This window comes from Pelophylax lessonae, assembly GCF_965119305.1.
Source record: "Pelophylax lessonae genome assembly, chromosome: 12".
Lineage (NCBI taxonomy): Eukaryota > Metazoa > Chordata > Amphibia > Anura > Ranidae > Pelophylax > Pelophylax lessonae.
The window spans coordinates 156,688,518-156,714,478 of NC_138779.1; the positions used below are offsets into that span (position 1 = coordinate 156,688,518).

Sequence of the window (25,961 nt, forward strand, 5' to 3'; positions counted from 1 at the left end):
TTGCCCTCTCTGTCCTCTTGATAATTGAGTCCCCCACTACCACAACCTTTCTAACCTTTCCTGAGTTACGGCCCCCCTTCTTCCTGGAGCCGTCCCTCCCCTGGCAGCTGGGGGAGGGCGCATGCTCCAGCTCTGCCACCCCTGAGTTGATATCCCCCTCAACCTGCAACTCGGCAAACATGTTAGGGTGTACCAACTCAGGACTGGCCTCCCTGACTCTCCTCCCCCTAACATTCCTAACAGTCACCCAGCTGCGTACCTCTGCTGCTTGCGTCTCCTCTATTCCTCCCTCCTCTATGCTGACCCCTGCCAGCGCCTGATGGGTAAAGTCCAAGCTCCTTTCCAGGTTGTAGATGCCACGCAGTCTTGTCACTGTGCTCTCTAGATCCACGATGTGGGCTTCCAGAGCAACAAGTCGCTCACATCTTGCACAGCAGTATTCGTCCTCGATTGTTTCATCAAGGAACGCATACATGCCGCAAGAAGTGCACTGAGTGGCATCCCCAATCCTGTCGGACATTATTACCCACTACTCTATGGGGATAATGTTAACGGCCTGCTCTTCCTTACCTACACTACCTCTAACTTCCCTGGTACTAAACCTGGGGTACCCACCAGTCGCTAATGCCCTCACCAGTCACTAGATACTCACCAGTCGCAAGGATACTCACCAGTCGCAAAGATACTCACCAGTCGCAAAGATACTCACCAGTCGCAAAGATACTCACCAGTCGCAAAGATACTCACCAGTCGCAAGGATACTCACCAGTCACACCAGTCACACCAGTCACCAGTCAGATTGAAATAGAATAGAGGGAAGGAATAGAGGATAAAGAGATTTATGTGAAGTTAAGATGTAAGTGGAACAGGGGAAATGGGGGAGGAGGGAGAGGAATTAAAATTATATTTAAGGCTTTCTTCTTTTTTACTGAAGTAAGTGTATGTATTTTGTATAATGGAAAACAAATAATATTTATATAAAAAAAAAGGACTTTTGAGCTTACTATCTTTGATAGTGTGACAGTTTCATTCATGCCCCTGAATTACCACCCTTTGCAGATCTCTATTTTTCTTTGCACTGTTATTCGAATAATCTAAGGTATCTTAATTTGATCTGCAGGAAATACCATAGCACTTACTGACCATCCAGTGGATCACCTTGACAATGTTACTACCAATTATTCCACTGAAGGGCAGGATGCAGGGGCCAAGCCAAGTTATGAAGAATATTTGAAACAAAAAAGTAGGTGTTAACAAAAATGTATTTTTCTTATTAGTACCAACTGCCTAAAATATTTAGACAAAGGTCATGATAGGGGTCTATTACATGATCTTTAAGGCGGTGTCCATCCCCTTTTTTATATTCAACCTCTCTGTAATTGACTGTCTGCCAGATTTAAAGACTTATATTTGTATATTGCTAATGCATTACCCTTTCTCAACCTTTTTTCTGTCAAGGCACCCTTTAAAATTCTGCACAGTCCCGAGACACCCCATTCTAAAATGTAAAAAAACAAAACTAATCGTTTACCACACATAAAGCACACTCAGCATTAGATATGATTTATTTTTACAAATACACTTTTTCACACTGGTACTGACTACTATTCCTTCTGCCCCAGTCTCTCTCCTTCACTCAGCTAATGTGACCCCAGTGATGATGGAGAGGGGGAAACAAGTGTGCTGTGCAGGCGATTGATTTACTCCTTATCAACCAATAACAACATTGGTCGCTGGCAGCTGGAAAGTTGTAATGGAGCACAATGAAAACATGTGGCTTTGTGCAACTCAATGGCAGGCTTCATCCACCCACTGGCTTGTATACAATTTTTGGCAATTTTTAGGCATTTTGCCAAGGCACCCTGGTTGAAGAAGGCTGTGCTAAAGAATATAGCCTAGCATGGCAGACAGGTCAGTGGAACATTGCATTTTTAAAGCAATATAAATAGTGTAACAAAAATAGCCACATCCTTTGGTCATGTCTTGCAATCTTTTCACCAGGTTTATTAATAGCAGGTTTTCAGGTCCTCAAAATTGATCACAGGCTCATCTGCAATCCGTTTTTCTCTGTATTGAGGCCTTTATGGACCGGTAAAAAAAAAAAAAAAAAAATGGGGGGTCTCCCCCAAGACCATACCAGACCCTTCGGTCTGGTATGGACTTTGAGGGGAAACCCCATGCCACAAGAATATAAAAAAATAACCGTGTGAGGTCTCTCCCAAAATTCATACCGGACCCTTATCCGAGCATGCAGCCCAGCAAGTCAAGAAAGGGGGGGGGTGAGCAAAAGCCCCCTTCCCCTCCTGGACCCTACCGGGCCACATGCCTTCAACATAGGGGAGTGGGTGCTTTGGGGCAAGGGGGGCTCTACGTCCCCCATCCTAAAGCACCATGTCCCCATGTTGATGGGGACAGGGGGTTCTTCCTGGCAACCATGGGCAGTGGTTGTGGAGGGGGCTTATCAGAATCTGGAAGCACCCTTTAACAAGGGGGCCTCCAGATCCCGGCCCCCCTATTTGAATGAGGATAGGTACATTGTACTACTACCCATTCACCCCAAAAAAAGCAGTGCAGTGTAAATAAAAACAAGATACGGTTTTTGACAAGTCCTTTATTAAAAATTAAGAATGCCCCCTGTCGTAGCTTCAATCTGTCTTCATTCTCCAGTTCTGCCACCGATCTGTTCTTTCTCTGGTCTTCTACCTCTGTTGCTGTGTTCTCCGCCACTGACCTGGTCCTCCTCCAACACTGGCTCCCACTTTAGTGTTTTTAATTGGTTGAGCTAGATGGACTTGTGTCTTTTTTAAACCTGACTTTATATACACACATATCTGTCTTTATATACACACACATACATATATATATACACAGTACACCCCTCACATTTTTGTAAATATTTTATTATATCTTTTCATGTGATAACACTGAAGAAATGACACTTTGCTACAATGTAAAGTAGTGAGTATATTGCTTGTATAACAGTGTAAATTTGCTGTCCCCGCAAAACAACTTAACACACAGCCATTAATGTCTAAACCACTGGCAACAAAAGTAAGTACACCCCTTCGTGGAAATGTCCAAATTGGGCCCAATTAGCCATTTTCCCTCCCCGGTGTCATGTGATTTGTTATTGTTACAAGGTCTCAGGTGTAAATGGGGAGCAGGTGTGTTAAATTTGGTGTTATCACTCTCTCATACCATTCAGTGAAAGTTCAACATGGCATCTCATGGTAAAGAGCTCTCTGAGGATCTGAAAAAAAGAATTGTTGCTCTACATAAAGATAGTCTAGGCTGTAAGAAGATTTCCAAGTCCCTGAAACTGAGCTGCAGCACAGTGGCCAAAACCATACAGTGGTTTAACCACCTTGGCGGTAATCCAGAGCGTGACTCGGGGTTGATGTTTTCTATCAGGAGCGGTAGCCCAGAGTCACGCTCGGGGTGGATGTGCAGAGAGCGCAGCAGTGTTCTCTTACCTTATCCTGGCGATCCAGCGATGATCTCTTATTGCTGTGACCGCCAGCCGAGAGTCCCGCCGCTCCTCCGTCCTCCGTCGGTGTGATCACTTCCTAGTTCCGTTCCCTGCAGCAGCAATGCTGCATGGGAGCGGAACTAGGGAGGGAAATTAAAAAAAAAAAAAAAAAACGTTGCACAAAACACATAACACATTTTATATTATATATATATATATATATATATATATATATATATATATATATACACATATATATATACACACACACACACACGTATATCTATATATAATATATAATGCATGAATTATAATCTAATCAATAATATAATTTTATTATATATATTATATATTAAATAATAAAATAATATTATTGATTCGATTATAATTCACGCGTTTGTGTTTCAAATTTATCGCATCTGGGATGTCTACTAGACTCTTGTTTTGGTCAGGTTTAAGTCAGTAATTACTAAGAATTGTACCGCCAGGGAGGTTAACAGGACAGGTTCCACTCAGAACAGGCCTCGCCATGGTCGACCAAAGAAGTTGGGTGCACATGCTCAGCGTCATATCCAGAGGCTGTCTTTGGGAAATAGACGTATGAGTGCTGCCAGCATTGCTGCAGAGGTTGAAGGGGTGGGGGGTCAGCCTGTCAGTGCTCAGACCATACGCCACATACTGCATCAAATTGGTCTGCATGACTGTCATCCCAGAAGAAAGCCTCTTCTAAAGATGATGCATAAGAAGGCCCACAAACAGTTTGCTAAAGCCAAGCAGACTATGGACATGGATTAATGGAACCATGTCCTGTGGTCTGATGAGACCAAGATAAACTTATTTTGTTCAGATGGTGTCAAGCGTGTGTGGTGGCAACCGGGTGAGGAGTACAAAGACTTGCCTACAGTCAAGCATGGTGTTGGGAGTGTCAGGGTCTGGGGCTGCATGAATGCTTCCAGCACTGGGGAGCTACAGTTTGAGGGAACCATGAATGCCAACATGTACTGTGACATCCTGAAGCAGAGCATGATCCCCTCCCTTCGGAGGCTGGGCGGCAGGGCAGTATTCCAACATGATAACGACCCCAAACACACCTCCAAGACGACCACTGCCTTGCTAAAGAAGCTGAGGGTAAAGGTGATGGACTGGCCAAGCATGTCTCCAGAACTACACCCTATTGAGCTTCTGTGGGGCATCCTGAAATGGAAGGTTGAGGAGCGCAAGTTCTCTAACATCCACCAGCTCCATGATGTCATTATGAAGGAGTGGAAGAGGACTCCGGTGGCAGCCTGTGCAGCTCTGGTAAACTCTATGCCCAAGCCACATGATTTTAGGTTCAGCGTCCCACCACCAGCTTAACTTCTTACCAAAGGGTTAAGATAAAAGGGCATAAAGCGATAACCCTGCTCCAGAAATCATGCAGCAAAGGAAAGTTCCAAGTGAATCAGGATGGCACTGTTCCTTAAATAGAGTGACTAGACTCTTACTAGAAGGGACGTTAATTAAAGCCTTGAACAATCCTGTGATCCTGTCCTGCACGAAATCACTGTGTGGTGGATCGCTGGTATGATCTCAAGTGTCTTTTCTCTCATGTGCAGAAAAAGAGAGATTTCTTGTTGAAAACCAAGGACATTCCAAACTTTCCTTTTCAGTTTGCAGCTCTGTAATTTTCTGTAAAATTCAATGCAATATGGCAACCTCGCTCGCTTGTCGCAAGACTTCCACCTCCTCTCTTGAAGGTGGAAGTCTTGCGACAAGCGAGCGAGGTTGCCATATTGCATTGACACACCCCAGCACGATCGCTGATATGACAGCGTATCAGGATAATACAACCACCTTCCCAATAGGGCGGGCGGGAAGTGGTTAATCAGGCAACAGTGAAGCATGGTGGAAGATCCTTGCAAATCTGGGGCTGCATTTTTGCAAATGGCGTTGGAGATTTGTTCAGGATCAATGGTGTCCTCAATGCTGAGAAATACAGGTAAATACTTATCCATCATTCATCAGGGAGGCATGTGATTGGCCCCAAATTTATTCTGCCGGAGGAAAATGACCTCAAATATGCAGCTAATACCATTAAGCACTATCTTCGAAGTAAAGAACAAGGAGTTCTAGAAGTGATGCTTTGGTTCCCACAGAGCCATGATCTCAACATCATTGAGTTTGTCTTGGATTACATGAAGAGACATAAGGATCTGTGGCAGCCTACATCCACAGCAGATCTGTAGTTAGTTCTACAAGATATTTGGAACAATCTACCTTTCAAGTTCCGTCAAAAATTTATTGCAAGCGTACCTAGAAGAATTGAAGAATCAATCCTGTTTTGAAGACAAAGGGTGGTCACACCAAATATTGATTTGATTTGGATTTCTCATCTGTTCATTTACTTTCCATTTTATTTGATAAAAATAAATTATTTCCACTTCTATTTCTAAAATATGTGATAAAATATATAAATATCTATCACTCTGATCCTGGCTTCACAACCTAGTGTGACAAGAACCTGGCACAAGTAAGACAAGAGGTTAAAACCATATTAAACCCAAAACTAAAAATGTAATATATTGCAGCTTATCAATAATTAGACATGGTGGCTGCATTCATTTTTTTTTCACTCTGTTTTCACATGGCGATTTGGCCAGTAACACACCTCTTGTATTAGAATGCCTATCCTCTGGATGAAGGTGTACAGAGACACAATTTCAAAGCGACAATGTTGATCTGAGGGGAGGGGAGTGTTAGATGTACTAGCAGATTTAACAAATTAAAAAACATAGAAGCATAGAAAAGTAATTGCAGAAAAAAGACCAAATGCTCCATGAAGTCTGCCCTTTTTTTTTCTTTTATTAACATATGTTTTTGTATTTTTCTCTTATGTTATTGTCTGAGTATATAGTAGATTTATGTTTGTCCCAAGCCTTTTTGTAAGCACTTACTTTTGGCCGACTCGCTACCCCTGCTGGAAATCTATTCCAAGCAACAACTACCCTTTCAGGTATAATACTATTTTCTAAGATTAGTTTTGAACTTTCCTCCTGTTAGTTTCAGGTAATGTCCCCATGTTCTTGATCTTAATTTCATATAAAAAGTCATGCCTTCTTGAACCTTATTCACCCCCCTTGATGCATTTAAATGTTTAAAATCATGACTCCCCTGTCCCTTTATTCCTCTAGACCAGTGATGACGAACCTTGGCACCCCAGATGTTTTGAAACTACATTTCCCATGATGCTCATGAACTCTGCAGTGTAGTTGAGAATCGTGGGAAAGGTAGTTCCAAAACATCTGAGGTATCAAGGTTCGCCATCACTGTTATAGACCATACAAATTGTGGTTAATTTACTAAAACTGGAGAGTGCAAAATCTGGTGCAACTATGCATTGTAGCCAATCAGCTTTTAAACTTCAGCTTGTTCAATTAACTACCCCAATACTGGGCAATTTCACCTCCTTCCTGCCCAGGCCAACTTTCAGCTTTCAGTGCTGTTACTCTTTGAATAATAATTACTCAGTCATGCAACATTGTACCCATATAAAATTGTTATAATTTTTTTTAACACAAATAGAGCTTTCTTTTTGGTGGCATTTAATCACACCTGGGTTTTGTGCTTGTTGAGCTACAAATAAAAAAAAAAGCCTGAACATTTAAGAAAAATCGTTTTTCATACTTTGTTATAAAATTTTCCAAATAAGTAATTTTTTCTTCATAAATTTTGACCAAAACGTATACATTTCTTTGGTAAAAAAAATAGCCCAAGTAAGTGTGAATTATAAGTGTATATTATTTGGTCTGTGTGAAAGTTAGTCTACAAGCTATGGTACCAATCATTGAAAATTGATCACACCTGATGTACCGATGGCCTATCTAATTTCTTGAGACACTAACATGCAAATAGCCTCCAAATTACCACTTTTTGGAAAGCAGACTGTCCAAGGTATTTGGTCAGAGACAATTGAGTACTGTCCGTGATACTTTTTTTATTTGCACTAACATACAATTTTTCAGGACAAGATTTTGGGGTATGTCCCCTTCATCAAGATCCAAGCAGTACTGATCCACAAAATGTTAGCAGCATGGTAAAGAAACACAAAATCTCTGAGCCAAAGGAAAAAAAAGGAAAAAACCAAACAAACATAAGTTTAACTGGCATGGTAATAAAACTAGCTTGATTAGTGAGATAAGATAGAGGGAGAGTTGAAGACAGGGGAAGGTGGGGGGGGGGGGATAGTCAAGGAGGGGGTCGTAAAACTGTAGGATAATGAGAAAGGAAACCCATATCTAAGTTTAAGCCGTTATTTTTTGTGTGAAAAAGAAGTATCATTCTTAGTTCAAAAGTTTTCCTTTCCTGCATGGTTCTGAAATTCCCTTTAAGAACTAAAACATTGAGGTCTTCTATAGTGTGGTCCGGTTGTGAAAAATGATGTCCCACAGGTGTACAGAAACTATCTTCTTTATGTTCCTTGATGGTATGTCTGTGCAAATTCATCCTCGCTTGCAACTTCTGTCCTGTTTCGCCTACATAAGATCCTTTGCTACATCTTTTGCATTGGATGAGGTACACAACATTACTGGAGGTGCAGTTGTATGATCCCATAATATTAAAGGTCCCATTTGTGTGTGTGACACTTTTAGACAGATTGATCTGGTTGCACAGTTTGCAGCGTTTTTTATGGCAGGGTTTGCTGCCATTACAATGACCTCAAGCAAGCAATTTGGTAAAAGGCATGGCAAGTTTTTTGAAGATGTAATTTTTCCCACTATTCTTTGGAATATGAAGAAATTAAATATATATATATATATATATATATATATATTTTTTTTTTTTCCACAAACAATGTCATATTAATAAGATATTTCTCACACAGGGAATAGGCATACTTGCAACTAATCCCTAAAACACATTCTGCTACTCCTCTTGAGTATGGCAATACCCCTTGTGTGAGACCTTACAGCCTAGCACATTAGAGAGGCACAACATCCAAGGAGCACCTTCAGGCATTATCCACTTTAGGACCAGGCCTTCTTCTGATCATTTTTGTTTACAAGTAAAAATCAACTTTTTTTACCCCTAAACATTATATAGATTTGTAGCAGAGGCCCTAGAGAATAAAATGATGGGTTTTGCATATGTTTGACACACCATATTTGCGCAGCAGTTTTGCTAACGCAATTTTACACACTGACACATAAATATATTTATTGAATTTTAATGCACACAATGACAAAATAATTCCCAAATCTTTGGTAAAATATAAGATATGGTGTTGTGGCGGGTAAATAGATACCAAACATGTCACACTTTAAAATTGCACATGCTTGTGAAATGGCGTTAAACTTTGGTATTTAAAAATTTCCATAGGTGATGCTTTATAAGCCTTAATTGGTTACCAGTTAAGAGTTACAACATGTGCGTTTGCCTTTGCACATGGGGCGGGGGCACTTTGCATTTTTTATTTATTGGTCGGACACTGGTACATGGACAGATGTTTTTCTGCACGTGTACACTATGACAGATGTTGATTGTCCACCGGCGGACAATGACAGATGTTGATGTTGCAATAGAAAATGATTGCAGATGTTTTTGTGCATTGATACACCGGTGCAGATGTTAATGGGACACATAAATTGTGACATGTATTGTGCACTGGCACAGATGTTGATGGGACACTAACATATTTTTTTTGCACTGGTACAAATGTTGATGGGACACTGTCACAGATGTGTTGGGCCCTGATACAGCTGTTCATTGGACACTTGGACAGATGTTCATGGAACAGGGACAGTGGTGCTGGATGTACTGTGAGGGGATGGCTGCAGTCTGTGTGATCTGTGACAGCACTCTGTGTAAAATCACCACTTACACAGAGAGCTGTCAACACAGGCAGCAGCACCCCCCCCCCCCCTTGCACTGAGCTCTCACTGATCTCAGTTGGGAGAACTGACAGAGACATGTGTCTCTGTTTACACTGTGAAGGCTCAAGCATACATTCTGAGAGACGTACACTTAGAATGGTGAAGCTTCCACCTGTCCATTTATGTACATTGGCTGGGTGGAAAGCGGCTAAGCTTTGATAAAAAAAAAAAAAAAAACTGCAAGCTGATTGGTTTCTATGCTGTGCTGCTCCAGATTTTGCAGTCTCCAGTTTTAGTAAATCAACTCCATTAAGTTCATAAAGTCTCTCCTGCTATGTTTTATCATTCCGACCTTTCACCATTTTTTTTAGCTGCCCCTGGACCGGTCCTATCTTATCAATAACTTTTTTGAAAGTGAGATCTCCAGGACTGGACAGTATTCTAAATTAGGTCTCATGAAAAACCTATGTAGGGGAATCAGAACCTCTCTCATCCTGCTAGTGACCCCCCTAGTGATGCATCCCACTGTTTGCTCATTTTGCAATTATCTGAAAAAAGCACCCCCACACCTTTTTCCTCTGTAATGCTGGCCAACACGATACTCCCAATGTTGTACTCCTTTTTTTTTTCCCTAGGTGCATTTTTTTTTACATTTAGAAATATTGAACTGCCGTTTCCACTGTTTTGGTCAATCTTCTAACCATGATAAAGGAGAAAAATGTGTTGGTATATGGCGCTACCTGCTTAAGGGAATTGGGTTAAAAAGCCAAATAGTGTAAAGTGCAAAAATGAGGCTTTAAACATATATATCCAATTCCAAATAATTCAAATCAATATGTTCCCTTAATATTATCAAACAGTGATAAGAGAATAATGATAACTGATTGTGTTTTATTTCATAAAGTGCACGTGCCAAGTGAAATGCTGATTGGGCATATACCAATGCCCTTACCAAGCGCTCAGTGCAAGTGTAGCCTACAGCTATTGGTAAAATTGTAATAAATAAATAGTGTCCAATAGGTGATAAAAACTTTATTAACTTATAAGGTGCTTATAGTGTAATTAGTGATAACCCTCCTCAGAGGGAGTATCGGTATTTGAGAGTGCTATTTGTTATTGTTGGATATATATGTTTAAAGCCTCATTTTTGCACTTTACACTATTTGGCTTTTTAACCCAATTCCCTTAAGCAGGTAGCGGCATATATCAACACTTTTTTCTACTTTATCATTTCCTGTACTCCTGGATTTCCAAGGGTAGGTTGGTGGCAGCTTACACCTGTAGATTACATTTACACACACCATAGCGCTGGTCACCCCTGATTCCTTAAATCTTCTAACCATGCTTAACCATGTTCCATGTTACAGACACCTCTGGGGATATCAACCTTATTGCACACTTCTGTGTCAGAAAAAATACATACCTTACCCACCAACCCTTTTGTTATCACTTGCATATAGATTTACAACCACACTCTGGTAGCCATCATTTAGCCAACTGCATATCCACTGAACCACCAAAGGGTTAGGTCCCGGCTTGTATAACTTCTGTATTAGATCATTATGTGGCACTATATCAACTTTAGCTGTCCGCCAGTCACAGGTAACTTCTCCAGTTAGAAGAGATTGAATAAAAAGATCCATTGATGATCCAACAACTATACCTCTGTTTTTGTCGAACCCTGTGATGAATACCATCAGAGCCTATTGTTTTTTTAAGCTTTAACCTAGCCAGTTCCTCTGCTACCTCTGTCCCCAGAAATCCTAAAAATGAACCGGTATTACTAGACCTAATATGTTTCCTTAACTTGTTATTGCTAGTACAATTAATTTATAAGATAACATAACACAAGTAGTTGTGTAAATCGTTTGCTACTCCCATGTTTCCCTCAACATGGGAGCCAAACTTCAGCTAATACTTTATAAGCATTTTTTTTTATAAAGGTTTAACATAATTTACTGTATATAAATGAATACATATTAATAATAAAATTATATAAATTAGTAAAGCTGATCATTGTAAGCACCCCTGCCTTTGTCTCAATCCTCTAACTGCTACATCTGCAAGATAGCTTGTTCTGTTGAAAAACAGACCCACTGGCAAGATCACTATGGAAAACAAAATAAGAAAGAAGACTACTAAAGAAATAAAAGGGGGCTCTTTAAACCAGGGGTGTCTTTGCCATCATCCCATATAATTCTAAAAGAAAAAAAAAATGTATTTCTCTTTTTTATGGGATTGTAAAGGCAATTTATGCCTTTAATAAGACAAGAGTATATTATAATTGTATAAATTACTTTACATTTTATGTAAATACATATTAAAAAAAAAAACCTTTGGGTCTTCATCATAAAAGTCAACATTGATCATTTTTTTTACAAAACATCAATAGCAAAATACAGAATCAAGAGTTTAAATATGAAACCCATACAAAACCCTGTTTCATTTTATGTAGAATAGCTTATCCCAGTGTGGTAATTCTAGCTTTTGTAAGAGAAGTTTTCCTTGGTGGTCCCAGTGGGAGACTCACAGCCTACCTTAGAGGAGAGGATCCACATTAGTCTCCCTCTGGGACCACCAAGGAAAACCTCAAATATATCCTGAATTGCCTTCCATATAGATGAGCATACGATTCTCTATAGGAGATATACAACTTAGAGGTTATTTTTGTCCAGAAGGTCCTTGTGTGCATATAGAGGGATTGGATGTGCCTGCCTGGGCATCGCTGGGGGGGGTTGTTAAAATGTCCCAATGTTTCATTAGAAAGTGGTTAATAATTTCCTGAAGAAGACAAACTTGAATGTTGAAACACGTTGGAATTTCCAGCATAATTGAAACAGAAAGTGCAATATGAATTACTAATCTCTTACATTAGCTGGAATTACCACACTGGGGTAAGCTAATCTACATAAAATGAGACTGGATTCATATTCAAACTCTTGATTCTGTATTTTGTTTTTTTTTTTTATTATTGCTGTTTTTTAAAAAGTTATCAGTGTTGACTCTTATGATGAAGACCCAAAGGGGTTTTTTTTTTATATGTATTCAAATAAAATGTAAATTAATTTTATACAATTATAATATACTCTTATAAAATACAAAAAAAAAAAGCCTGAAAAGGAAAACTAATGCAGTCATCATATCGAAGAATTCATAAGCTGCAGTTTAATCAATGTTTGCTTTTGGGTTTGAATACTGCTTTAACCACTTCTGGACCGGAAGGATTTGCCCACTTAATGACCAGGCCATTTTTTGTGATTCGGCACTGCGTTACTTTAACGGACAATTGTGTGGTCGTGCGATGCTATATCCAAACAAAATTGATGTCCTTTTTTTCCCACAAATAGAGCTTCTTTTGGTGGTATTTGATCACCTGTGCAATTTTTATTTTTTGCGCTATAAACAAAAAAAAAAAAAAAAAGGCGACAATTCTGAAAAAAAAAAAAAATTTCACTTTCTGCTATATAACATCCCCCCCCCCCCCCCAAAAAAAAAAAAGGTTTTAACATTTTAGGCCAATCTTTTTCTTGTGCTACATATTTTTGGTAAAAAAAAAAATCGCAATAATCGTATTTTGATTGGTTTGCGTAAAAGTTACCGCGTCTACCAACTACGGGAAAGATTTATGTCATTTTTATTTTTTTACTAGTAATGGCGGCGATCTTTGATTTTTTTTTTTGCAGGACTGCGACATTTGGGTGGACAGATCCAACCCCTAAGTGACATTTTTGACACTTTTGGGGGGACCAGTGACACTACTGTAATCACTGCTAAAAATATGCACTGTTACTGTACTAATGACACTGGCAGGGAAGGGGTTAACATTGGGTGATCAAGGGGTTAAAGGTGAGCCTAGGGGAGTGATTCTGGGGGCAGGGCTTGTGAAATGACCATAGAAACCTGTGATCCTGGCTCTCTGTGATCATTCCAGAGAGAAGAACGGTCAGCTGTGTTTACAACAGCTGACCGTTCTTCTCTCTCAGCGGAGAACGAACCGCGGGTGTCAGGCGGTAATAGGAGCCGCCTGCCGACTCGGGGGTGGGAGTGCGCCGCCAGCAGCGCGTACTTGCCCCCTAGCTGCAGGCGCGCGACCGATGTAGACTTACGTCAGTTTACGCAGGAGAACCAGCCTGCCGCAGTAATCGGCGGCGGGCAGTCCAGAAGTAGTTTGTATAGGTATACTCTAATCACTAATCCCACAGGGCAATGAATCAAGTATAAGTAGCGCAGACAGTACAAAATTGTGCATCATCAAGAAAACAAAGTCCATGAAATATTCACACAATTGGATAATCAATGCTTTCAATCAAACGTCCATCCCTGGATCCATAAACAGGGTTCAATAGGGTATCAGTATCCAGCAATAGTCCACCACACCAAGGAGCGGTCACCACTGTGAGTCTGGATCACCCTTTAACTATACCTCCACCGTTGTGAACATACAGGGGAAATGGCAACTCACCAAAAAGATTGGCCCTCCTACTCTCATAGGACAGGCAAACAAACTTGTGTGTAAAACCTCTCCTGCGATCGGCTTCTGCTACGGATTTTAATGCCTCCTTTAGTGGTTGTTCTCACAATGCACCAGCCGTCCAGCAAGCATATGGTGAAACAAAAAAGTAGCCGCACTAGCGTAATATTGCTAAACACCAGTAATCCTTTATTCCCACGAACCCAAAATACAATGCACTCACAATATATAAATGCGTTTTCATCAATGCATAAGCACCCAGGGTAACGTAGTGGGCAATGGTGGTCCAGCTCACCCTCTCCACGCTGGTGTCCCGGACCTCCGGAGCCTCCGCTCGTGTCCCCTGTGTACTTCCGGTCGCCGCAAGGTTCACGCCCTGACGCGTTTCGTCATTTCCGACTTCTTCGAAGGGCGTGAACCTCACGGCGCGGCGCCCGGATAAATAGAGAGACAAATGCTGACAGTGCTGACGTCTATCGGATGTTACACCCCTTTATGCTAATCTAGCCATTATACGGCCAAGAGGACTTCCGCCAGTACTATACTCCTGGAAGGTCTTGCAACCTTCCGACCCTGCCCACACTAAGGTCCTTTTTACATAGTGATACTTGCAAACAGCCGCAATGATTACAAAGGGACTGTATTTAATCAAATGGGCATTGGTAACCTCGTGAATTCCAAAGTACTAAGCACACTGTCAGCAACTCTCTACTGATGTCCATCAATAACAAATTCATAATACACTGAGTAAATATGATTTAGACTCATAATGTATACTTTGACATATCGTGCTTGCTAAAAATGCACAATACATCATAAAATCATGACACCCAATACACTTGGTAATAAACCTCATGCATTGAAAATTAAAATTTAAAAATATGTTAAAAACAAAGGTACTCTAAATACCCCAATGTAAACATATACACGAATGGCCTAATACTCAGATGTATTAATGTAAAGCCGACATGCATATTAAAATACAATCTATAAGATCCTGAATATATACAAATTCCAATCAATCAGATCAATACATAAATAAGAAGGATAAAAATGAATAAAAACGGTTAAAAAAGGTTTAAAAATGGAAGGATAAAAAGACAAGGATATATGGATATAAATATAAATATAAATATAAACTGACCTCAAATAAATAAATGACTATCAAATGTAAATGGATATGGATATATATCCCACAGGCTTCTCAACATTATAGTGTTCATCACGAGTCACTTATGAAACAGTTGAGGTCCAAATCGATGTTTAATCCTTTGGGGACAAGGGCCTGGGTGAGATATATCCACTTGGTTTCACATTTAGATAGCTCTCTCACCCAGTTGGCCCCCCTCCAAGAGGGGGTAACCCTTTCCACACCCCAAAATTGAAGACCACTAGGGTCCTGATTATGGAACCTCCTGAAATGCTCGGGAACACTATGGTACTTAAAACCATTAATAATGTTGGTGATGTGTTCTCCCACCCGTTTTTTGACAGTCCGTTTGGTTCTACCAATATATATAAGGTTACAGGGACACATAAGGGCGTATACCACATGGGTGGTATCACAAGTAATCAAGTTTTGAATTTTAAAATGTTTCCCTATTGCAGGGACCTCAAACTCAACTCTTCTCTTTAAATTTGATTTTGTGAAGGAACATGCCCTGCACCGCCCACATGTGTGAAAACCCTTTCTATTTGGAAAGAAGGTTAGATTCGGAGGATCTAAAACTTTCCTAACTACCCTATCCCCAAAATTAGGGGCCTTACGGTATATAAAGGATGGGTTGGGCGGTAATACTGGACCCAATACCCGATCTTTCTGCAGCATAGGCCAGTGTTTTTTAAAAATCGCCTTCACATTTTTATAATCACTCGAGAAGTCAGACAGAAAGCTCCACTCCTTCGAGTTGTCCACAGATCTATCTTTAGTTTTTAAAACTTCTGACCTTGGTAGATCAAGAATTTTCTTAATCTCTTGATCCAGGGACTTCTCCTCATAACCTTTTTGTAAAAACCTGTCTCTTATTACTGCAGATTGTGTTACAAAATCTTCGTCAAATGTACAATTCCGTTTGACCCTCATAAATTGACCCCTTGGTATATTTTTTAACCACGTAGGGTGGTGGCCACTCATGATAGATAGGTAGCTGTTCCGATCAGTTTGTTTAAAATAAACCTTTGTGGCAAAACCATTAAGATGTCTAAAAATCGTAACATCTAAAAACTGAATATTAGTTCTGTCCCAATGGAACTCCAACCTAATATTATTTGAGTTAGAATTCAAATGGGACATAAAGGACAAAAGGGATTCCTCAGAGCCTTCCCAGATGAACAAAATGTCATCAATAAATCTTTTATAAAACCGTAATTCTTTTTTCGACTGGTTAAAAACATATTTGTCTTCCCATTCGGCCATGAAAATATTAGCCAAACTCGGAGCAAATTTGGCTCCCATGGCCACCCCTGTCTTCTGGCTATAGAAACAATCGTTAAACCAAAAATAATTGTGGGAAAGACAAAAATCTAATGACTTATGAATAAAGCGCTTTTGTTCAAATGGGATGTCATCCCTTTTACTGAGCGCCCAGTTGAGGGACAGAAGGGCATCATCATGCTGGATGATGGTGTAGAGTGAGGACACGTCGGCCGTCACTAAGAAGGCCGACGAGTCCTCACCCAACAACACATCACCCAGTGATATTAGTAGATCTTTAGTATCCTTCAAAAAGGCCTTGGTAGTGATCACACTTGGTTGGAGGAATTTATCGAGGTATTGGCCTAACCTTGAGGTCACCGACCCAATCCCATTCACTATAGGACGGGCTGGAGGACAGGCCACGTCCTTATGTATTTTTGGGAGCGTATATATTGTGGGAATACGGCACACACTCGGGGTCAAATACCTCTTCTCCTTTTTTGTCAGGGCAAATGCTCTATAGCCCTGATTAACCAAGCTTTTTAATTCCTCATCAAACGTGGAGGTCGGATCAGTGGATAGTTTGGTATAGGTACTCTCATCATTCAACATGGTGGTCAATTGTTGATGATAGAAAACCCTATCCAATACCACCACTCCTCCCCCCTTATCCGCAGGCCTGATAATAATTTCTTTCCTCTTCTCCAAAGATTCAAGGCCTTCCATAATATGTCTACTACTACTCTGAACCTTCTTATTAGGTATCAATTGCTGGAGATCATCCAATACTGAATTTTTAAACACCTCCACATAGTGATTATTATTCACCTGGGGGTTCATAATAGATTTATTTTTAAGACCGCTGTTTATCATACTTCCTCCATTTACATTACTCACAGAGGTAATTGGGTTATTCAGAAAATATTTTTTCAAATTTAATTTTCTGATAAATTTGTGAGTATCAATGTATACATTAAATTTGTTTACAGCACGTTTTGGTGCACATTTTAAACCCTGGTCCAGAATATATAGTTCTTTTTGGGTCAATTCCACTTGGCTAAGATTGAAAATGCCCTGATTTAGCGTTCCCTTCTCCTTTTTCTTGTATTGGACCCTTCGTCCAGCTCGGACTCCTCGTCTTGTATTGGGTTTTCTCCCGATCTCCCCGCTTGATGCGGGTTCAGGTAGGGACGGTGTCTCCCCCATCCCCTCCCTCTCCCTAAAAAAGGCCTCCCTCTTGATGTTTGACCATTAGAAGTTCCATGTTCTACAAGGGGTTGGTAATAGTTGTTGTGTACAAAGTTGGGATTGGGGTAACCACCACCTTGTGCATAGGTAGTGCCTCCTGATTTACCCCTTCCCCTCCTCCCATTACCTAATCCTCTAGCGGATTTTCCCCTTTGGGGGACCTCAATCCACTGGTTATCAAGCGGGGAGATCGGGAGAAAACCCAATACAAGACGAGGAGTCCGAGCTGGACGAAGGGTTAGATTTTTGTCTTTCCCACAATTATTTTTGGTTTAACGATTGTTTCTATAGCCAGAAGACAGGGGTGGCCATGGGAGCCAAATTTGCTCCGAGTTTGGCTAATATTTTCATGGCCGAATGGGAAGACAAATATGTTTTTAACCAGTCGAAAAAAGAATTACGGTTTTATAAAAGATTTATTGATGACATTTTGTTCATCTGGGAAGGCTCTGAGGAATCCCTTTTGTCCTTTATGTCCCATTTGAATTCTAACTCAAATAATATTAGGTTGGAGTTCCATTGGGACAGAACTAATATTCAGTTTTTAGATGTTACGATTTTTAGACATCTTAATGGTTTTGCCACAAAGGTTTATTTTAAACAAACTGATCGGAACAGCTACCTATCTATCATGAGTGGCCACCACCCTACGTGGTTAAAAAATATACCAAGGGGTCAATTTATGAGGGTCAAACGGAATTGTACATTTGACGAAGATTTTGTAACACAATCTGCAGTAATAAGAGACAGGTTTTTACAAAAAGGTTATGAGGAGAAGTCCCTGGATCAAGAGATTAAGAAAATTCTTGATCTACCAAGGTCAGAAGTTTTAAAAACTAAAGATAGATCTGTGGACAACTCGAAGGAGTGGAGCTTTCTGTCTGACTTCTCGAGTGATTATAAAAATGTGGAGGCGATTTTTAAAAAACACTGGCCAATGCTGCAGAAAGATCGGGTATTGGGTCCAGTATTACCGCCCAACCCATCCTTTATATACCGTAAGCCCCTAATTTTGGGGATAGGGTAGTTAGGAAAGTTTTAGATCCTCCGAATCTAACCTTCTTTCCAAATAGAAAGGGTTTTCACACATGTGGGCGGTGCAGGGCATGTTCCTTCACAAAATCAAATTTAAAGAGAAGAGTTGAGTTTGAGGTCCCTGCAATAGGGAAACATTTTAAAATTCAAAACTTGATTACTTGTGATACCACCCATGTGGTATACGCCCTTATGTGTCCCTGTAACCTTATATATATTGGTAGAACCAAACGGACTGTCAAAAAACGGGTGGGAGAACACATCACCAACATTATTAATGGTTTTAAGTACCATAGTGTTCCCGAGCATTTCAGGAGGTTCCATAATCAGGACCCTAGTGGTCTTCAATTTTGGGGTGTGGAAAGGGTTAAACATTGATTTGGACCTCAACTGTTTCATAAGTGACTCGTGATGAACACTATAATGTTGAGAAGCCTGTGGGATATATATCCATATCCATTTACATTTGATAGTCATTTATTTATTTGAGGTCAGTTTATATTTATATTTATATTTATATCCATATATCCTTGTCTTTTTATCCTTCCATTTTTAAACCTTTTTTAACCGTTTTTATTCATTTTTATCCTTCTTATTTATGTATTGATCTGATTGATTGGAATTTGTATATATTCAGGATCTTATAGATTGTATTTTAATATGCATGTCGGCTTTACATTAATACATCTGAGTATTAGGCCATTCGTGTATATGTTTACATTGGGGTATTTAGAGTACCTTTGTTTTTAACATATTTTTAAATTTTAATTTTCAATGCATGAGGTTTATTACCAAGTGTATTGGGTGTCATGATTTTATGATATATTGTGCATTTTTAGCAAGCACGATATGTCAAAGTATACATTATGAGTCTAAATCATATTTACTCAGTGTATTATGAATTTTTTATTGATGGACATCAGTAGAGAGTTGCTGACAGTGTGCTTAGTACTTTGGAATTCACGAGGTTACCAATGCCCATTTGATTAAATACAGTCCCTTTGTAATCATTGCGGCTGTTTGCAAGTATCACTATGTAAAAAGGACCTTAGTGTGGGCAGGGTCGGAAGGTTGCAAGACCTTTCAGGAGTATAGTACTGGCGGAAGTCCTCTTGGCCGTATAATGGCTAGATTAGCATAAAGGGGTGTAACATCCGATAGACGTCAGCACTGTCAGCATTTGTCTCTCTATTTATCCGGGCGCCGCGCCGTGAGGTTCACGCCCTTCGAAGAAGTCGGAAATGACGAAACGCGTCAGGGCGTGAACTTTGCGGCGACCGGAAGTACACAGGGGACACGAGCGGAGGCTCCGGAGGTCCGGGACACCAGCGTGGAGAGGGTGAGCTGGACCACCATTGCCCACTACGTTACCCTGGGTGCTTATGCATTGATGAAAACGCATTTATATATTGTGAGTGCATTGTATTTTGGGTTCGTGGGAATAAAGGATTACTGGTGTTTAGCAATATTACGCTAGTGCGGCTACTTTTTTGTTTCACCATATGCTTGCTGGACGGCTGGTGCATTGTGAGAACAAGAGACGCACACCACTAAAGGAGGCATTAAAATCCGTAGCAGAAGCCGATCGCAGGAGAGGTTTTACACACAAGTTTGTTTGCCTGTCCTATGAGAGTAGGAGGGCCAATCTTTTTGGTGAGTTGCCATTTCCCCTGTATGTTCACAACGGTGGAGGTATAGTTAAAGGGTGATCCCGACTCACAGTGGTGACCGCTCCTTGGTGTGGTGGACTATTGCTGGATACTGATACCCTATTGAACCCTGTTTATGGATCCAGGGATGGACGTTTGATTGAAAGCATTGATTATCCAATTGTGTGAATATTTCATGGACTTTGTTTTCTTGATGATGCACAATTTTGTACTGTCTGCGCTACTTATACTTGATTCATTGCCCTGTGGGATTAGTGATTAGAGTATACCTATACATATTGCTTTTCATTAGGTAGCTGCGACAGTGTCTGTCTTGAAGACGCATCTGTTCATGTGCCTTGTGCGCAGGGGATATATCTTATCATTTTCAGAGGGCGCATATAGTGATATTTTATATACAATTACATTCCAGAAGTAGTTTAACTATCATTATCTGGATAGTGAGGTCAGGGTTAGGATGACAGCTGTGAAGGCTGCATTTTTAAGCAATTTATAAGAGATTTTCACTGCTTTTTTAGTAGGTGTCACATATTAACACATTCACTGCCCATTATTATTATTATTATTATTATTATACAGGATTTATATAGCGCCAACAGTTTGCGCAGCGCTTTACAATTTGAGGGAAGACAATACAGTTACAGTACAGTTCAAAACAGGAGGAAGTAGAGGGCCCTGCTCGTTAGAGCTTACAATCTAGAAGAGAGGGTCAAGTGAAACAAAATGCAATAACTGTGGGGAATGGGTTGATGGAGAAAATGGAGGTACATTTGTTAGGGGTTGGTAGGATAGGTTTCTTTGAAAAGGAGGGTTTTCAGAGATTGCCTAAAAGCTAATAGAGTAGGTGATAATCGGACAGATAAGGGTAAGGAGTTCCATAGGATTGGAGAGGCTCTGGAAAAGTCCTGGAGGTGAGCATGGGAGGAGGTGACGAGGGAGCTAGAGAGCAGGAGGTTTTGAGAGGAACGAAGAGAGCGATTAGGTTTGTATTTTGAGACTAGGCTAGTGATGTAGCTGGGGGCTAAGCTGTGGATTGCTTGTAAGATGTTGTTAGTATTTTGAATTTAATTCGCTGGGTGAGTGGAAGCCAGTGGAGGGCTTGACAGAGAGGAGCAGCAGACACTGAGCGATTGGTGAGGTGGATGAGTCTGGCAGCAGCATTCATGATGGATTGAAGGGGGGATAGCCTGTTTAGAGGTATGCCAACGAGAAGGGAATTGCAGTAGTCGAGGCGCGAGATGACCAGGGAGTGAACTAGGAGTTTTGTTGTGTCTTTGGTTAGAAAGGGGCGTATTTTGGAGATGTTGCGGAGGCTGAGGCGGCAAGATTTGGAAAGTGATTGGATGTGGGGTTTGAAGGAGAGTTCAGAGTCCAGGACAACACCTTAGACTAAAGCCCCGTACACACGTACCGATTGTCGGCCACAAATATTCGGCTGCCGAACGATCGGCCGATTGTCGGCTTGTTAGTATGATGCTTCCGACAGCCGACAGCGCATTTTCGGCCGAACAGAATCTGTCCTGCAGGCATTAAAATTTTTGTACGCCGACAACAGAACGGCCGATTGTGCGTCAGTCAGTACAGATTTCGGCCGACAATCAGCAGATTTGCAAGACTGGGCATGCACAGAGAAGAAAAAAGACACGGAAAGTTAACCATCACATGACATCACTTCTGCAGTCGGCTGTTGTTGGCCGACAAAAATTCGTGTGCAGTCTTTTGCACTTTTCAGCGGACAGGACAGCCCTGGACAAAAGACGGCCGATCGTTCGGCCGACGATCGGTACGTGTGTAGGGGCTTAAGATTATAATGATAGTAATGTACCAGCCCATCATTTGTTTTCTACAATTCATTTGTCCAAGGTTTCAAAAGTCAAGGTTCAAGAACTTTCCCCAAAAATGGCTAAAGAACATTGGAGAGTTGGCTATCTGGTTAATAAAAAGAAAAATAATGCCCTAATTTAGTTAAACTGGTTAAAAGAAAATGAACATTACCGCACTGTTTATTGTCGGTAGCAAACACTCAATTTCACCTTTTATCTTATACATTGCTCAAAAAAATTAAAGGAACACTTTTTATTCAGAGTATAGCATCAAGTCAATTAAACTCCTGGGATATTAATCTGGTCAGTTAAGTAGCAGAGGGGGTTGTTAATCAGTTTCAGCTGCTTTGGTGTTAATGAAATTAACAACAAGTGCACTAGATGGACAACAATGAGATGGCCTCTAAAACAGGAATGGTTTTCAGGTTGAGGCCACAGATATTTTCTTTCCCCTACTCATCTTTTCTGACTAATTTTCACTCGTTTTGCATTTGGCTAGGGACAGTGTCACTACTGGTAGCATGATGTGATACCTGGACCCTATAGTGGTTGCACAGGCAGTCCAACTCCTTCAGGATGGCACATGAATACGTGCCATTTTGAGATCTATTTTAGCTTTTGTTGCTATTGGCTACTTCCAGCACTTGCCTCAATATAATGTGTGATATATTGCAAACCAAAGTGCTATGTACAAAGACCAATTACTTAATCCTCAATCAATTACAATAAGGGTCCTTTTACATGGTCCGCCTCCGTTGGCGGACTCCGTGCTGCTCAGCGGGGGATCGATCTGCCGATCCCCGCTGAGCAGGCAGGTGACAGCTCCCTCTCCGCTCTGTATGTGAAGAGGGAGGTGTCAGAGCCCCACTACTCTCTATGGGGGAATCGGATGAGAACGGACCGCCTGTCCCCACGATCATCAAGTTACCTCTGCCCCTTCATCCTCTTCCTCCTCTGCTGAAATCCACCATCTCACCCCAGATTGGCAAGTGGTTCAACACAGGAAATCAAAGAAGAAGTGACTGCTGTCCTGAACTCCTATACTCAGAAGCTCCTACACACGCATAGATTCCCTTAATGTTTTCGGGGGTACACTACACTGTACCCTTGTCCCCTTACTACCTAAGCAGCACACCCTGCATGGGCCCTTTTAGGCCCTTCTTTTTTACATTTTTGTTATTTTTTTGGCTTTCCTTTTATGATATCATAGGCAACAATCCTAACTGCTCTCAGGTTATGCACGGACACACCAAATCACCTCATTATCACCCCTGTCTTCACAAGCTCTGCTACAACTGATACCCCTCACTGGATCACATTTGGTCTGGACTAGGGCCAACAACCCACCAAATTTCCAGCACCAGAGACTCCTACTCCAGCAATGCTCTATTGATGGCATCTCTGAATCTTCCTTCAATGCAGAAGCCTAAACCTTGCCAACTTTGGATGACCCGAAACTGTTCTTCAACTGCCAACCACCTCACACACTTTTCTCAGCTAAATAATTATGACCCTTAAAATCTTCTCCATAAACGCCAGAGGACTTAGCCACCTGGCGAAGAGACGCTCTTTATGGTCAGAAGCAACCAAACACAACGCAGACATAGTGGCGGTCCAGGAAACCCACTTCCACAAAGACTCTATGCCCCGATACTCCCACAGGAACTTTCCCCACATGTTCCAGGCCTCCATAACCGAGTTCTTCTGGCAATAAAGGACTCAGTGACTTTCGACCTTGTGAAATTTCATCTAGACCCAGAAGGGAGGTATATTTCTGATCTTTAAACTGAATGGTAAACTGTATACCCTTACAACAGTATATGCTCCCAACTCACACCAAATGAGATGTATTCGCAAACTTTTTGCCAAACTCTCTAAGGTGCGACAGGGCAGTTTGGTGATATGCGGGGACTTTAACTCAGTAATGGACCCCAGCCTTGACACCTCCTCCCCAGAGAAGTTGCAACCCTCATCTCTCCGGGGCCTTCTGTGACGGAACTTCAGACCCACACTGTACTTGTGGTCTTCCGTCAGTATACGGCTTCCTCGCAGTCATGAACATGGATATCAAATCCCAGCCGCTGTCATACAAAACTAGCCTGAAACTTAGCTTGTATACTGGAAACAACTAACTCTTTTATTAAAACAAGTAGCAGTCTTTTATACACTTGAGAAGCATGACAGTCACTACATGAACAATGACCTGAATATTTACATAACGCATCACACAATGGTGAGATAACAAGGTACAGCTGACTCATGGCTAATCCCATCTAGACAAGGTTATCATTCACATGCTAATTAGCTCAGCGTACTTAAGTCAGCCTGGAAGCCCAGACTGCCGGCACCAAAGGTAAAACAAGATATAATATACATTATTATAGTGTAAATACTGAGAACCCACAGTAAACAATAGGTGAGCAAATCAGCATGATTTACAATCCGTGGAAGACAGGTGTTTGAGCTGATGACATGCATCTGTTACAAGTCTGACCAACTGAAGCAGTCCAAACCATCAATTTATCTGTCACATAGCTTTTTCACTGTCAGTGACGGTGCGAACCGTCACATATCTTCCCCCCAAAGGTAGACTAATCCAGGTACCAGACCTCCAATCGGTCTGTGCCTGAGTTAGTCGGGTAACAAGTCCCAAAGAGTCAATCCATCACGGCAGCTTCCTTGACAAAGTTCCACATAGTTTGTAAGTTTGTCCTGGCAAGGCGCATGGAGCTCTCGTAGCCAATCAGTCTGTGAAAGTCTGGTTTGGGCAGGCCAGACTGGGCTTTTAGGTCACGCTGTGTCCCCAAAAGACACAGGGTGACTTACACATAAGAAGTGCCTAGGGGGTTTAGGAGAGGTATTTCCCAACCTCTCTAAGGTAAGCTGTGCTCCACGGGCCCCCCAACCAAAGTGACTCCCGTCACAGCTCTCCCCTTCCAGAAAGAGACTAACACAGGAGGGGACTCCAAACGGGTTGACTTTGAAGGTAATCTGTAGTTCCAGCCCCCCAATGTCTATACCCACACAGTACCCCAAGCAAATTGTCCCAAAGGGAGCATTACTCACCCAGCCAACCTCTGCCTCTCTCGTAGAACATACACGCTGTAGGGAAGAAGCATGGACTGGCCCTTCTCCCTGGAGTCCTTTCAGCTGCTGAAGAGAGGACAGGGTGGCTGGGCTCACTCCCTCATGCTGTTGGGGATCTGGGCTGACTGCCCATCATCCCTTGGGTATACAGGTGGAGATTGTAGTCTCATCCACCTGCTCAGGAAATCCATCCTTTGTAAGTTGAGGGCAGAGGTCAGCAGCACTCTGCTCTTTTGCCAGCCCTTTTGCTGGGTTGGTGTCATCATTCTGGGAAACACTCTGCTGCTGGGAAGGGAACGCCACCTTTTCACCCTGGGCCCCCAGATCTACCACAGGTGTAGGGCAGAGGTCTTGGACCCTCTTCTGTAGAAGTTCTGTAGAAGTTTCTTGTAACTCCACAGATGCTGTTCTTGGTGTTGGACAGAGCTCAGTAGTGCTAGGGCCTGATGCCAGTGGTTCTGCCACACACCTTCCTGGGTCACCAATTGTTGCATCCAGAGGTCAGCAGCGCTATGCATGGATGGTTGCTCATCTGCTGTAGGCTCACTGGGAGGTTCCTCCTCAGCAGAAAAGTCTAATAAATCTCCAGTCTCTGGAATTGCTGAAAGTCCAGGACATGGCCAACACTTTTGTAGGTGATTTATAATCCAAATCATCTTCCGATGGAAAGTCCATTAAATTTGTAATCCGTGGTTTGGGAATGAAGATGGCTTCCTCTTTTCCCATACCTTTATCCAGCCGCTGATCAGATGCATTCCTCCATCCAAGCTCATCCTGTGCAGAAACAGGTTCGTCAAGGTGAGTCAGCACTTGCTGCATCCGCCATAAGACCTCCACATCCAAAACCGTGGGTGCAGGGGTGCAAAGCACACTATGTTTGTGCCACATTACCG

The 25,961-nt window shown here is 41.5% G+C and overlaps 2 protein-coding genes across 2 annotated transcripts in view; one reads left to right on the forward strand and one right to left on the reverse strand.

The window, feature by feature from the left end:
* LOC309568933 (uncharacterized protein) overlaps positions 1-25,961 on the forward strand; it is a gene marked incomplete at its 3' end in the record, with an annotated part of 365,261 nt that overhangs the window by 291,164 nt on the left and 48,136 nt on the right. Inside the window, exon 5 of the mRNA XM_082274701.1 lies at positions 1,121-1,243. Coding sequence (XP_082130827.1) covers positions 1,121-1,243 — 123 coding nt within the window. The remainder of the gene's footprint in view (positions 1-1,120; positions 1,244-25,961) is intronic.
* LOC309568313 (uncharacterized protein) lies at positions 15,012-15,872 on the reverse strand (the record flags this gene model as incomplete). Its single annotated transcript, XM_082273979.1, has 1 exon — positions 15,012-15,872. One exon carries the CDS (start codon positions 15,870-15,872, stop codon positions 15,012-15,014), a length of 861 nt encoding a protein of 286 aa, XP_082130105.1.